Source organism: Ascaphus truei, chromosome 3 (genome assembly GCF_040206685.1).
Source record: "Ascaphus truei isolate aAscTru1 chromosome 3, aAscTru1.hap1, whole genome shotgun sequence".
NCBI classification, from domain to species: domain Eukaryota; kingdom Metazoa; phylum Chordata; class Amphibia; order Anura; family Ascaphidae; genus Ascaphus; species Ascaphus truei.
In genome coordinates, this window is record NC_134485.1 from 188,547,439 (window position 1) to 188,561,760 (window position 14,322).

At 42.8% G+C, this 14,322-nt stretch overlaps 1 protein-coding gene across 6 annotated transcripts in view; it reads right to left on the bottom strand.

The window, feature by feature from the left end:
* Positions 1-374: 374 nt before the first annotated feature.
* The window catches only part of REPS2 (RALBP1 associated Eps domain containing 2), a 425,141-nt gene continuing 411,193 nt past the window's right edge, over positions 375-14,322 (bottom strand). For all 6 annotated transcript variants that reach the window (XM_075589809.1, XM_075589813.1, XM_075589812.1 and 3 more), the window contains 2 exons: positions 5,401-5,506; positions 375-3,278 (listed from right to left, as the gene is read on the bottom strand). In XM_075589809.1, coding sequence (XP_075445924.1) covers positions 3,210-3,278; positions 5,401-5,506 — 175 coding nt within the window. In that variant the 3' untranslated portion in view covers positions 375-3,209. The remainder of the gene's footprint in view (positions 3,279-5,400; positions 5,507-14,322) is intronic.

A 14,322-nucleotide genomic window follows, 5' to 3' on the forward strand; every position in this document is an offset into this window, starting at 1 on the left:
CTTCACACCAGGCAGACATTATTAGAGACTTCAAATAATAAAGGATGCTGTCCCAACTTCTTGCTTTTAACCGCTTAAATGCCAGTGTTAATGCTTAGCCAAGCCCTTGTAACCTTGTAAAACAACAGGACCTGTTGTGGAGTCTCTCTTTAAGAGAATAACAGAGTGTGTAACAATGATTCTTATATTGCCACATTGAAAGAGATTGCAACCTGCAACAAACCTGCATTATGATCTTGAAGTTGTAGATTATAACCTCTTTGTATCAGTATGTGCAAATATGTTAATATTTTGCTACTGTATGTTAGAATATTGTACTGCGCTGTAGATTGTGTTAGTGTCTTATGCATAATTACTTTGCCAATCATTGCGTGTTTACTTAAATAGGATTCTTTATTGGATGGATAAATAACACAGTTATATGAGATCTGTGGTATTTCTGTATACTTGTACATAGATTACACATTTCAGATATGTATTGCCGATATATAAATCACAATTTTCTCTTTGCACCCCCCACCTAACTTAAAAAGCACTTTTATGTTGATTACAAATGTTTCATGAAATAACATTACAATAATGCAGTATGCATGAAGGGTATAATCCTTTTGCCATATGCGAGAACACACACATATATGTGGAAAAAAAAGTTGGATAAAGCAGACTTTTCCATAGCAAATATGTTGGTAGAGAGGAGCCACCGCTCGACCAGTGCAGCAGGTAGGGTGCACTGGGGTAATGTATAATGGCACAGAAGAGGTGAATTCTTCCAAAAGTGGAGGGAGACTAGAGACCCAATTGTGTACACTCGCTACATGGCCTAAGTGTTGGAGATAGAAATAAAGTATTAGTGTGTGTGTATGGAGACTAGTGTAAGAGAAACACACCTCTGTATATGTAAAGCTCATACAACATATATACAACGTAACCCCAGACAATATGAGAATAGTATAGTGATGCAGGTTAAAAATATCTTTATTAGTATAACAAGAAAATGTAAATATATGAGGTGAAAAAATATACTAAAACCAAAACGATTAGAAGAACGGAACTAAAACCCCTCTCAGTTAAACAGGCGGATCCCGTGTAAAGTACCTGCAATCAGACAATTAGACTCCAGTACAAAGGGACTGTTACCTCCTCACAATATAGACCCAGACTTATAGAGAGAGTGTATCATTATGTCTATATACACGGGAGTGATATTCTACAACTTATAGCAGGCTTTTAAGTGAGGGTAGATTCCGAACTAGGATTGTATTAGATCCGTTGGGGGACTACAGATGGGGCCACCGAAGTGGAGGGTAGCGTAGCCAACACAAAAGAGGTTAATAATATACAGGCAAATACTGTTATGTCATAGATTGCTTTCGCTGGACAGAACTACTGTGACCCTGTGGTATATATAGGATCAGCATATCAGGGTCCGCTGCCGTGATGGGTCAGGCAGCACAGCATGTAATAGTTGGACAGAGGAGTTCATCAGTTGCTTCCAGACACCCGTGAGGGTGCTCGTGTAACACTCAGGAGCACCAGAGAACAGCCTCGTACTCTGCTGACAGTTCCTGCAGTGAATTGCTGCAGTTTAGGTGCCGGGTTGTAACGCAAATGAAGACGCTGCAGTTAAGCGCCGATATATTAGTGATAGCTGTTGCTGCACAGACTTACTGAGTCTCTGAGAGCTGGCCCGAGTGAGCGGGACTGGGAATACCACCCTGGGAAGCCAGATGGCAGGGCTGGTGTCCGCTGAGCAGAGGCAGTCATCGGACACTTCCAGACTCAACCGTGAGGTGCTTGTGCAGCACTCAGGAGTTCCGGTGAACAACCTCCTGCTCTGCTGGCGAACGCTTGTGAAGGGGTGAGAGCGCTCTCACCACTTCACCAGCGTTCACCAGCAGAGCATGAGGTTTTTCACCGGCACTCCTGAGTGCTGCACACAGGTGTCGGAAAGGGTCCGGTGACTGCCTCTGCTTAGCGAACACAAGCCCTACCATCTGGCCTCCTGGGGTGGTATTCCCAGTCCTGCTCACTTGGAGCCAACTTGTTTAAATCAAAGGAGTTTTAGTTCCATTCTTCTAATGGTTTTGATTTTAGTAAAAAAATTTGCCCCATATATTTTAATTTTCTTGTTATACTAATAAAGATTTTTTTTACTATTCAGTTCCCATATTGTTTGGGGTTATAATTTATATATGTTACAGTATATGAGCTCCATAGCAGCACACACTGTCCCCGGCGCCAGAGACTTGCTTGTGTGTTCGAAGCGAGGACAGTGTTTCTACGTTTGTCGCAGGTGTTAATACTCACACTACCACATTCATACCTCTGCGAGCTCTACTGAAAACAATGGTAATGTGTGTGTGTTATATCCTTAACGCACACACTATTTACCACACAATTTCTTGCAGTATTCTGCATTAAACAGGGTAATAATTGCTACATCTGTAGTTTTGGAAGTGACAGAGGTAGACTGTGACTTGCTTTTCCACTCTTGTGTAGTGCTACAGATTAGAGGGCCATACAGTACCAAGGCTGGGGAATGGGGGGGGGAGGGGAAATGATGAAGGAAGAGGATGGTAGATTTTCAGAAAGCATTAGCAAAGGGTTAAATGATCAGGAAGTTGTAGATGCAGGAAAACAGGTACAATAAATGCAGGCGGAAGCCTTCCAATTATTAGCCCTTCATTGTTTGAATGATCTGCAAAATGCTGCAGTGAATGGTACAGATGTAGGAAGACTTACTGTCCCCATGACGCAAGATTACAGCCATGTGAGCACTTTCATGTCCGTGGCTCGGCTACGGTCAGCCGACAGATTTATTTGCGGGGCTATTTATGTCATTGCAATTCAGTATGTGTCCGGCAGGTGGCGCACCATAAGTGAGCCGCGAATTGCATATAAATACCCGGGATTTACACTTCGTTTTGTGCGGCACCGAAAACAGTAAGTCTGGCTACATCTGTAGCAGCGATTATCTTAAAATATTCACTGGAGATTCTCGAGTAAAGTGATTTACGTTGAATTCATTGCAATGGTTTTTTTTTCAAAGCTCTTGGTAAAAGTTTTAATGGGACACAATGAAAAGTCTTATTCCAAAGCTGACTGCTTTCAGCACCATAAAAAAATTATAATCATGGCATTAAATGTTGTGTTTGCACAGTCAAATATTCTTGGGCGAGCTGCTGCTGCTGTCTCAAGGGAGCTGAAGGTCATAATACAGTAACAGGACGAAGCTGTTCAAGTTGAGTTTCCAAGGTAATTCTCTCCTGATGAACTTCCTGAAGATTACAACAAAAAGAGAGAAATCTACAGTTAAAGTTACATGCAACTTTGTTGCGAAGATTTCCTGTGAAAATAAAACTTGAAGTTAATATTCCGCCCTGTGTACCTTATTCTGTGTAGAAACGTGAATGCTGTCACAGTGGCGTGTTCAGAGATTTCTTAGTGCCAAAATATAAGATCCGAAAGACATATATACGTGAGTAACAAACCTGTTTTGATTGTGTCCTTTTATACAGAGTGAAGTATGCTCTGATGCCCAACAATTGAGATCTAGTTACAAAGTGGTGCTCCGCTGAGTGGCACCTTATAGGCTGGGTTGTAAGGTGTCTCCCAGCGTGGAAAGGTTTTTCACGGAATAGCACCGCTTAAATATGGGCCATAATCTCCGTCATTAAAGACGCAATCTCACTCAGCGCAATATATTCCAATTAACCCATCAGTGCCAAAAGTCCCATCGGACCAGAGCGGTGACAAACTTTTAGGGACACCACCACGATCGCTTGGGGTCACGGCTGGCCCCCAGATGATGCTATGTGGGGCAATGCTCCACTACTGTTCCGATTGCAATCACTAATGGGAACGTTCATCTAGATTCATCCAAGTAAACAAGCCATCACCTTATTATGTTCTTTAAACGTCATAAGGGCACTTGATTTGGTGGCACTTGTGATGTTGACGAATCACCATAAGGACACTGAAGCAGATAAAATGACATAAAATGGAAGATGTCTCTACTATCTTTGTCCCTACTATTTTTAACAGTTGCTTCATAATGTAAGATGTTCAACTACTTCGAAAAGCTAGAACAGAAAGTCTCTAAAAAAGTGTCACAAACTATAGAATACACATATACTTTATTAGAATCTTTCTATCGGCTAATAACTAATCAAAACAATTCCAAAACTGCAAAGAAGTATACAGCAGAATTAGGAGTCACCGCAATAAAAAAAAAGAAATGTTAGTACTGTATTTATCTAGAAATAAAAGATTTGGGATAATATTGCAATGAAAAAAAAAGAGAAAGTAAGAATGATCTGTAATTTAAAAAATAGTTAACTGGAACTAAATCTCTAATTCAGAAAGAGCAGAAAACGAACAGATCTAGATAACTACAGTAAATATACGGTTTTAATTTTGCAGCACTATACCACTATACTTGGCTCTAAAAGAAGCAATCATACGACACACACTGTAATGGGATCTATGACATTTTGCATCATATTTTCTCCCTTTCCTCTGTCAAAATCTGGCAGGTGTTAGGTGGCCTAAATCTCCCTAACAATCTGCATCAAAATGTTTCAAAAGTTTTGTACGTTTGATACAATCGCAAGCATTGCTACATACTGGCAGTCCCCAAGTAACCCTTATCTTACACTGCGCATGCTTTATCTAAGGCGGATGGACATAGTGTGCGCGAGCGCAACAGAGCACAAGTAGGCACGTGCGCCTGTCGGGGAGGCGTAGCCGTGATGTCACCAGGCTGGATCGCCCTAATTGGTTCAAACGCTCACGTGACGCAAAAAATCAAATGGATTTGTCTCCTCTAAATCCTGCCGCGCCATCGCACTTCCACGCGTACTATGTCCGCTGCCTTACTGGTGTGTGAGAGAACTAGAGGGCATAAACCCCTCCACTGTGAGAGGATCTGTAACCGTATTGCGATGCAGGATGTATTGCCAGCCCCTCTCGCATTGAAGGGGTCAAGGGCAAGTAATGGGGGACTATAGTTGTGGCAACAGCAAATGCCCTTTAAAATATATACATCGTGTACAATAATATACGATAGTAACTTTACTGCATGAGCACACTAAGGTGTTTCATGCAATAGCTCTGCTTCGTAAACATGGACCCTTGTGTCTAAATGACACTAGAATTGGAAATTGTCAGCAGTCTGATGAAAACAGTTTGAGCAATGTTTTGGATCTTTTACATCCCACCAACTTTTTTAGATTTTCCTTCCCACCCCCCTCCCCGCCCCCTTAAACGGCAAACTGAAAAATGAAGCCTCATAATGAGTCGCAACTTTAGTCCACACAGAAAAAGCCAATCAACTTTCCTAGTGGGGAAGAGACGCTGGTTGTCAGACTGTGTTACTGAGATTTCCAATGCATTCCTCACCTTTAGTTGCTGCTGGAGTTCGCTATTCAACCTGGCGAGCACAGCGTTGGCCTCTTTGTTTTTCCGGATGGCTGTCTGGATAGCTTTCTTCTGCTTGGACGGCTGCCTGCACGAAGGATAAGTGCATGAGGACCAGACCAAGGAAAGATTAATCTATGCTTATTGTCAAGAAACCACAAACCCACCAAAACATGTTAATAATTGGTTGACGATGGAAGGACCACAAATCAAATGTTATGCCCAACACATTATTATCAGGAATATGCCGAGTGTGTTTGCCATGTCCATCCATAGCTTTTTAATAGATCCTAAAAAGACAGTAAATGTTGGTCTCTGTAAAACTTGATTTTATTTATCGCAGATTGTTTTAAAGGGAACACATTTAACTTAGTGGTACATAGCTGTACCTTTTAACTCTTGATCACTGCAATATCTCGGTCAGCAAACTGGTTAACAGTCTGGCTATGATGCAATATCTATTCATTCTAAATATGCTTTGCACAGATTCAACTGAGCGTCTCGCACTTCAGCTAATGGTTGCAATAGCCTAAGGGATATAAACTATGTCCGTTTCCTGGCATAGGCATAATCGGTTGTAATCAGGCTCTTTGTCCACTGGATTAAACTAGGTTGCTAGCAGATCATGCTGTGCTCTTGCAGTTCTGTTACACTGGAATTGCTGGTCAGCATATTTATCATTGCTATTTAATTACAAGTAGCAGGCCCTTCCAAAATAGTGAAAAGGTTAATCTATTTTGCTTTTTACTATAGGTTCAACCCACAGAGGCCTAGAAGCACTAAGCTTCATTAGGCTACATAACTAGGTGTCAGGGCAGGCATGATGGTGGTCCCGTCGCTGCCTCTGCACAGAGCCCTGTGGTTACAGAGACTCCATGCTCTTCCCCACAACAATTAAACTGATTGCTGGGGAAGAGTGCGAGACCTCTGTAACTGTCTCTTGCCTTTTCCGGCGGCATCGCCTCCTGCAGTGTCTCGTTGTCATGGCGCCGTGATGTCACATGGCGTTGTATTGCCATGACTATGTGAAATTACATGGCGCTGTGATGTCACATGGCATCACATTGCCATGACAACGTGACACTATATCGTCTGAGGAGGAGAAGCCATGCCGGACAAGGCAAGAGGCTCCGCAAAAGCCCTTGCACCGAGCCCTACAAAAATCCCAGCCAGCGCTGCATGGCGTTAACCTAAGTTAACATCACGTTAATATTGCGGTATCCACTAACGACAACAAAGTCATGCATAGCCATGTCCTCTACTGTAAACAACATATTGGTAACTACAACAGGCATTAGTGATAATGCAAATTATGATTATCATATAATTTGTCATTCACTAAAGTCTGTTAAGGTCAATGCTGGGACGTAATGTTATGTTATTTAAGTCATAGCTAAACTTGGCGTTACGTCCATCCAGACCCTGAAAAAGGACTTTAGCAGGGTCTTGGTAGTGTAATGCCACAGTTAGGTATGATATAAAGTTATGGAAATTTAAAAAAAAAAAAAGCATTCTAATATGTGAATTCATCAATAAGGGATTCGTATGGAAATAATTACATTCTTGCGCAGGCCTCACATTTTCCCCTGGAATTAGGCTTGCACATATCTCTAAATGAAGCGAATTTATTAAAAATCGTATACTGTAGCATGCTCTTAAAATCCCAATACAAACAAAATGGTTCCACTAACTAGAAATCCATTTCACTTGATTTAATACATACAGTATATGCTGGATGTATAAACAGACTATAAAAGATATATTAAGTCAACATTAGGGATTGGCATCAAACACTATTGTATGATACAGATAGAAAAATAAATACTATATATGTATATTCATTAAAAAATTATATCATGGAATATTTTAGCCAACGATAAATGGGGATTGAGCTAGTTATAATCTGTTTCAATTACTTAAGGGTCAATATATATATATTGATCCAGTAGTATGGTGGTTGCAACACTAGGTTTCTTTTTGTGGACTGAGCTGTCAGGAGTAGAAACAATAACAAAATATATGGCCATATTTACTAAGTATTCTGCCAAATTGCAATGCCCAGTGCTGGAAGACGCCTTAAAACATATTCAGAGCAATAGGCTGTAAGGAACGCTCCAGCATTGGAAGGTATCCAATGGTAGAAGACTGCTTAGTAAAGATGCTAATAATAAAAATAACTCATCCACATGCAGAATACAGTAATGAGAATGTGGTGTGTTGCTTAATGTGTGTAAACATAGTACAATATATGCAACAGTCATTCGCTGTGGTGCCAGTGACAGAAGGATTTCCTTCTGGCAGGAGCTTCGGATACAATCCTGCTCTTTTAATATTTATTGCAGCTTGGAAGGTTGTGCAGTTAATATCCTTCTTTAAAGTAGCACCCAAGGGGTGGCAGATGCGGACTCTAATAAAACTTTCTCAAACAGATTGAAGTACTTGCTCGATTTCTCCAAATTAGAGATTGACCTTGAACGTTTCTTTAGATCTCCAAATCTTAAAACAATTTTTGCGATCCATCCTCAAGCACCTCCCACTAAATTAGATGAAGTTAAGGCAGAAACCCTGTTCCATGTTTTAACATCAGAATTTAAGATTAAGAGTAAATTTAATCCTCCAGCCCCTCACCATTCTGTGGAGACATATATTGGATTGGTGAAAAGGGACATTAAACAACGTAAGGGTGCTTCTAATACGTACGTCCATGTAGAGCCAATCTTGCCAAGATTGAAAGAGTTTCTGTGCGAGCAGACCAAACAGCAGGGACAGTTAATGCAGGAACAGGCCCGGCTACAAGCAGAGAGAGATGAAAGACTATTGCAGCAGAAAACCCAGCTCCTAACCTAGCAGCAGGCAGCACAGGAGGAGCGAATGACCAAGCTGCTGTCCCAATTCCAGGGGTCTGCAGTCCAGAACTTGCAAGCAGACCCCCGATACTCCTGAGGAAAATGGCTCCGAACGAGGATCCAGAGGCTTTATTACTGACTTTTGAAAGAGTTGCGGAAGCTCAGGGCTGGGCTACAGATCGCTGGGCAACTGCTTTGACCCCGCTCCTCATAGGAGAAGCTCAGGCCTCATATCAGGGCCTCCCAGCAGATCAGGCAATGGACTACCGACAAGTAAAAGCCGCCATACTGGATCACTTAGGTCTGACCCCAGAGACCTACCGGCAGCAGTTCCGGAACATGAAGTACACCGCTAAGATGAGACCCCGGGTCCTCGCTCAGCGATTATTGGACTTGTGAACGTGCTGGATACAACCCGAGGAGTGCACTAAGGAGGCAATTCTTGAGCAGGTGGTTTTGGAACAATTTCTACAAATAATACCCCCTTCCGCACGCTCGTGGGTAAAACGCCACGCTGCTGAAACCCTAGCTTTGGCGGTCCGACTCGTGGAGAACTTCCTTGGGGCTGAGCAGCAGGCGAGTGTCCTGGACCTGACTCTACTGGCACTTGCGGATGCCCAAAGAGGGAGGTCGGATCAATGGGGAACCTACGGCCCGTCCATACGCAACCGCCAAGTCCAACGGAAGGAGCAGTCGTTCCAGCAAGGACGAGTCCAAATGCTGGTCCCCGCCGAGACCCTCATCTCCTTCCGGATGTTGGCTCATCGCAAAATGAGAGGAACTTCCAAGGACGTCACCCACAGGACCCACCAGATGCCTGGTCTCCAGTAACCGGTCCAGTGGAGCGCTACCCACAGCCCCCTCCTGCGAGGGAACCCTCTCCATGTTCCGCCTGCGGAGAACAAGGCCACTGGTATGTGGACTGTCCACAGATGGATTGTTCATTCAGCAGAACCATCGCCTCGGCCTTTACTGGAGAAAATTACAAGCCCTGGCTACTTCCAGCTCTGATTGGGGGAAAAACCGTCCAGGCCCTTGTAGATTCGGGCTCTGGGAAAACCCTGGTCCTCCAGGAACTGTTACCGCCTAACGTGTAGAGACATACAAGCAATGGGGGAGCGTGGGATTAGAAAAACATTTAAGAATTAAAAACAATAAAATACAATAAAATTATTGTGGTTATAACAATATTGCTGGGGGTTGGTGAAAATATTAAATACACTTACACGGCCATGTGCAAGTAAACACGATGGTGTGGTTTCTTTAAGCAATTCCAGTCACTCCCAACAACAGGTAATGGTGGTATAGAGGGTTTAGAAATAAATATATAAATATATCTGTACTCACACGGCCGTGTGTGAGTCCTTGCAGGAAATTGGTAACTTTGGGGTTAAATTAACCCATCTGCATCTCCCCCCAGTGTAGACTTTTCTTTGTTTGCAACCAACGTGAGATTCTAACTTGAGTCTTGGGCATCAGATGGGGACTCTCCCCAGTGGTGGTAGTAGGGGGGAGTGGGTGGAGAAAGTGAGGCACGTTGTCAGTGGGGTTTAAAACACATTTATTAGTTTTAAAAGAAATTGGTACAACAAGGCTCACATACATACATAATGGTTGGACCCCTGGCCTCCTCGTGCAGTCCAGGATACAGTTTCAGCAGCCGTTTTTGCCAATCACGTGTCCGTGATGCAGGAGGAAAAAACTTTTTTTCTCCTTGCTGGCAATGGCTGCCTGGTTGATCTGGCTACGGGAGCCACGTTGGGCCAAATTCAGCAGGAACTTTAGAGCTACGCGTTTCGCCGAGTCATCGGCTTCCTCAGGCTCATATTCTGACGTAGAGGGGGTCTCTGAGTTTTATAGACCTCCTGTGTAATCAAAGTCTAATTGGGGCGGGCTGTGTTTAATAAAGCCCTAATTACATATTTCATGTTCTGTCATAGCACTGTCTTGCTTTTTAAAATTGGTTTAAGTTAAAACGTTCTTGTATACATAAATTAATATCCCTGACCATCAGGGGTTAATAGATGGCTACAGTAAAATACATACTTGTTAATTATTTAATTGAGATAATTTTATCAGAGTATTGCCAAATCTATTTTTAAACTTCATACACATTTAAACAATTTTATACAAATCCTACTAAAATTAAAATTCACAGGTGTTTTGGTTTTAAGACCTCCAATGGGGTCCATCTAGTTATTTGTCAGAATTGGTTATCTGGTGATAATGGTTCAAAGTGTACTTGCTCCTTGAACCTCAACATTTAGATAAAAAATTATTACCATGTAAATTTATAAACACATATAAATTAGTTAAAACATTTTGGCTATCAAAATGCCCAAATCCTTTAATATAAAAAGTAAATTACCCATCCCTGTCAGGGTTATGCATTAGTTAAAAACAATTATAAATGGATCATACGCAATATGTTCCATTTTTAAAAATTAATCACTTTTATAATCGCACAAAATATTATTATCATTCTAAATCTAAAAAATATATGAACTAAAAAACTAAAAACAAGACTGACAACTAAAAACTAAAAACTAAAAGGGGGGACAGACGATGGACAATGAAAATCTAGGGAGCTGTAACATAATGGAACTGTAAATGAATGGAACTGTAAACGAACTGTAAAAGAAGAAGGGGAGAGGGGAAATACAATCAAACCCACATCTAATCCAATTTTCTTATGGTTCTAGATAGGGGTAAAAGGTTCCTCCCTCATAACTCTATATAGTTTCATGAATGCCTCAGTAGCCCAATAAAATTTAATTTAATTTATTCAATTGAAAGCGGCGATATCGAGGTCGACGTTGAGGCCTGAGGGGGACATGGATTTCAAACGGTATATCCAAAACGTCTCCCTCTGCCGTAAACGTCTCAATCTATCACCCCCCCTCCAATTCTCAGGGACCACTTCTAATCCCCTATAAAGTAGTCCTGAGGGGTCCCCCCCATGTTTCTGGATAAAATGAAGGGGCACACTATGGGTGGTCATTCCCCTCCTTATATTGCCCAAGTGTTCCAGTATGCGGGTCCTAAGACTTCTCATGGTCCGGCCCACATATTGGAGTCCACATGGGCATTGGAGCATATATACCACGTATTTGGTTTTGCATGTGATGAATTGTTTGGTCTTAAACCCCTCGTTTGTAACATTTGAGCTGAATTCTATTTTATCAGTCATCGCATGTTTGCAGGCCTTGCATTCAAAACATTTATAAAAAAAACATCGGTTTAGGTAACCAGTTATTGTCTTTAATCTCAGTTTCCTTCCTGTATACGCTGGGCACTAGTTTGTTTTTAATGTTCTCCGCCCTTCTAAAGATGACACGGGGTGTTTCTGGCAGATAGTCTTTTAATAGTGTATCTTTGCACAGCACGTGCCAATGTTTCATTAAAATCTTTTTAATATTATGGGCCTCGTTGTTATATCTTGTTATAAATGGAACGATGTTATTGGTGGTATCTCTTTTTTGCTTGGGTACCATCAGTTCTTCTTTATTTAGATTCAGAGCTCTCATATGTGCTTCTGCAATTAAATCCTGTTTATACTGCCTTTCTTCGAATCTGGTTTCCAGAACTCCTGCTTGTTCTCTATATATCTCAACCTCTGAGCAGTTCCGTCTAATTCGTCTGAATTGTCCAAACGGAATATTCTTTAGCCATTTTTGATGATGGCAACTGCTTATTAGTAAGAAGTTATTAGCATCAACTTCCTTGAAATAGGTCTTGGTTTTGAGAATATTTCTCTCAATGTAGATGGTTAGGTCAAGGAAGTTGATGCTCTCTGTGCTCATCTCTGATGTGAAACTCAGATTAACCTCATTGTCATTGATATAGGTCAAGAAGAGTTTAAGATTTTCCTCGCTCCCCTGCCAAATGATGAGCACATCATCGATGTATCTCCTCCAGAGGACCAGGTTTGCTCCGTATGGGTTTTCCGACCAGATGTTGGTCTCTTCCCAATGTGCCATAAAGGTGTTGGCATAGCTTGGAGCAAACCTGGTCCCCATAGCGGTCCCGCATTTTTGCAAGAACATGGACCCATCAAACCAAAATAGGTTGTGAGACAGAATAAACCTTATTCCGTCTAATAGAAAACATTTTTGTTCCTGTGGGACTGATGGGTCTTTCTCCAGCGCAAATGCCACCGCTGCACACCCATCCTCATGTCGTATTGATGTGTATAAAGACGTCACATCACAGGTCACTAATATGTAGTCTTCTTGCCACTTAATTTTTGATAATATGTTTAGGACTTCCAAAGTGTCCTTTAGATAGGCTTTTGCGCTAGCCGCATACTTCTGTAAGTATATATCAACATACTCAGAGAAGTTCTGAGTCAGAGACCCGATACCCGATATAATGGGTCTACCTGGTGGTCTTTGGCGGTTTTTATGGATCTTGGGTAAAAAGTAGAACACTGGTTTTACTGGTTCAGATTTGAAAAGATAGTTGTACTCCTTTTCACCCAAGATCCCTACGTCCCTTGCTTCACTCAAAATCCGTTTTAGTTCCTCCTGGTATACCTTTGAAGGATCTTGTGTCAACCTCTCATAGGTTGTCTCGTCACCTAAAATACGGAGACACTCAAAGAGGTAATAACTGGTGTCCATAATAACGACACCACCTCCTTTGTCTGCTGATTTGATTGTAATGCTAGTGTCTTCGCTGAGTGTTTTTAGGGCTTGCTTTTCCTCCTTTGTTAAATTTTCTCGATGCTTACCCTTTTTGGATGCAAGTTTTTCAAAATCGTCCATGACAAGTTTGTTAAACACCTCCAGATATTGTCCTTTGCAATGGGCTGGATAGAAGTTTGACTCGTGGAGAACTTCATTGGGGCTGAGCAGCAGGCGAGTGTCCTGGACCTGACTCTACTGGCACTTGCGGATGCCCAAAGAGGGAGGTCGGATCAATGGGGAACCTACGGCCCGTCCATACGCAACCGCCAAGTCCAACGGAAGGAGCAGTCGTTCCAGCAAGGACGAGTCCAAATGCTGGTCCCCGCCGAGACCCTCATCTCCTTCCGGATGTTGGCTCATCGCAAAATGAGAGGAACTTCCAAGGACGTCACCCACAGGACCCACCAGATGCCTGGTCTCCAGTAACCGGTCCAGTGGAGCGCTACCCACAGCCCCCTCCTGCGAGGGAACCCTCTCCATGTTCCGCCTGCGGAGAACAAGGCCACTGGTATGTGGACTGTCCACAGATGGATTGTTCATTCAGCAGAACCATCGCCTCGGCCTTTACTGGAGAAAATTACAAGCCCTGGCTACTTCCAGCTCTGACTGGGGGAAAAACCATCCAGGCCCTTGTAGATTCGGGCTCTGGGAAAACCCTGGTCCTCCAGGAACTGTTACCGCCTAACGTGTGTTCTTTTGACTCCCCATGGAGCATAGAATGTATACACAGCGATGTAAAACGCTATCTGATGGCCAAAATCCGGCTACAGGTAAAAGGTCAGGAGGCTTACCTCGAAGTAGGAGTCGCTCCTTGGCTCCCTGCCCCCGTTGTGCTCGGTCGGGACTGGCCTTTCTTTTCGGGCCTAATGGCCCCAGTCTTTCACGAGGAGCCTCCTTCTAGGGCTCAGGAGAACCCTGGCAAACTGTTCCCCTTCTCGGCAGACCTTTTTCCCAGTAGACACCGGGTTCAAAAGACTCGGAAGCAAAGACGCTCTGACAAACAGGACTGGTTGCAGAAATCTGGGTCTCAAGGTGACCATTCTAGTAGTCAGAGGTCACAAGTGATGGCTGGGGATGGCCAAAGGGAGGGGGATATGGGCCCTGGAGATTTACCAGACCTGTACCTCCCTGACTTTCGCCAGAAGCAAAGGGAAGACCCAGTCCTTGCTAGACAGTATGACAAGGTGGTGAAAATTGATGAACAGATTTTAGATGCACAGGGGGTGATAGTATTCCCCCATTTTGAGCTATCAAAGGATATCCTATATAGGGTGAATAGGCAGACACAAACAGGGGAGGTCACCAGACAGATATTGGATCCCAAGCCGTTTGTTAAATCTGTGTTCACTCTAGCCCATACTGTCCCTTGG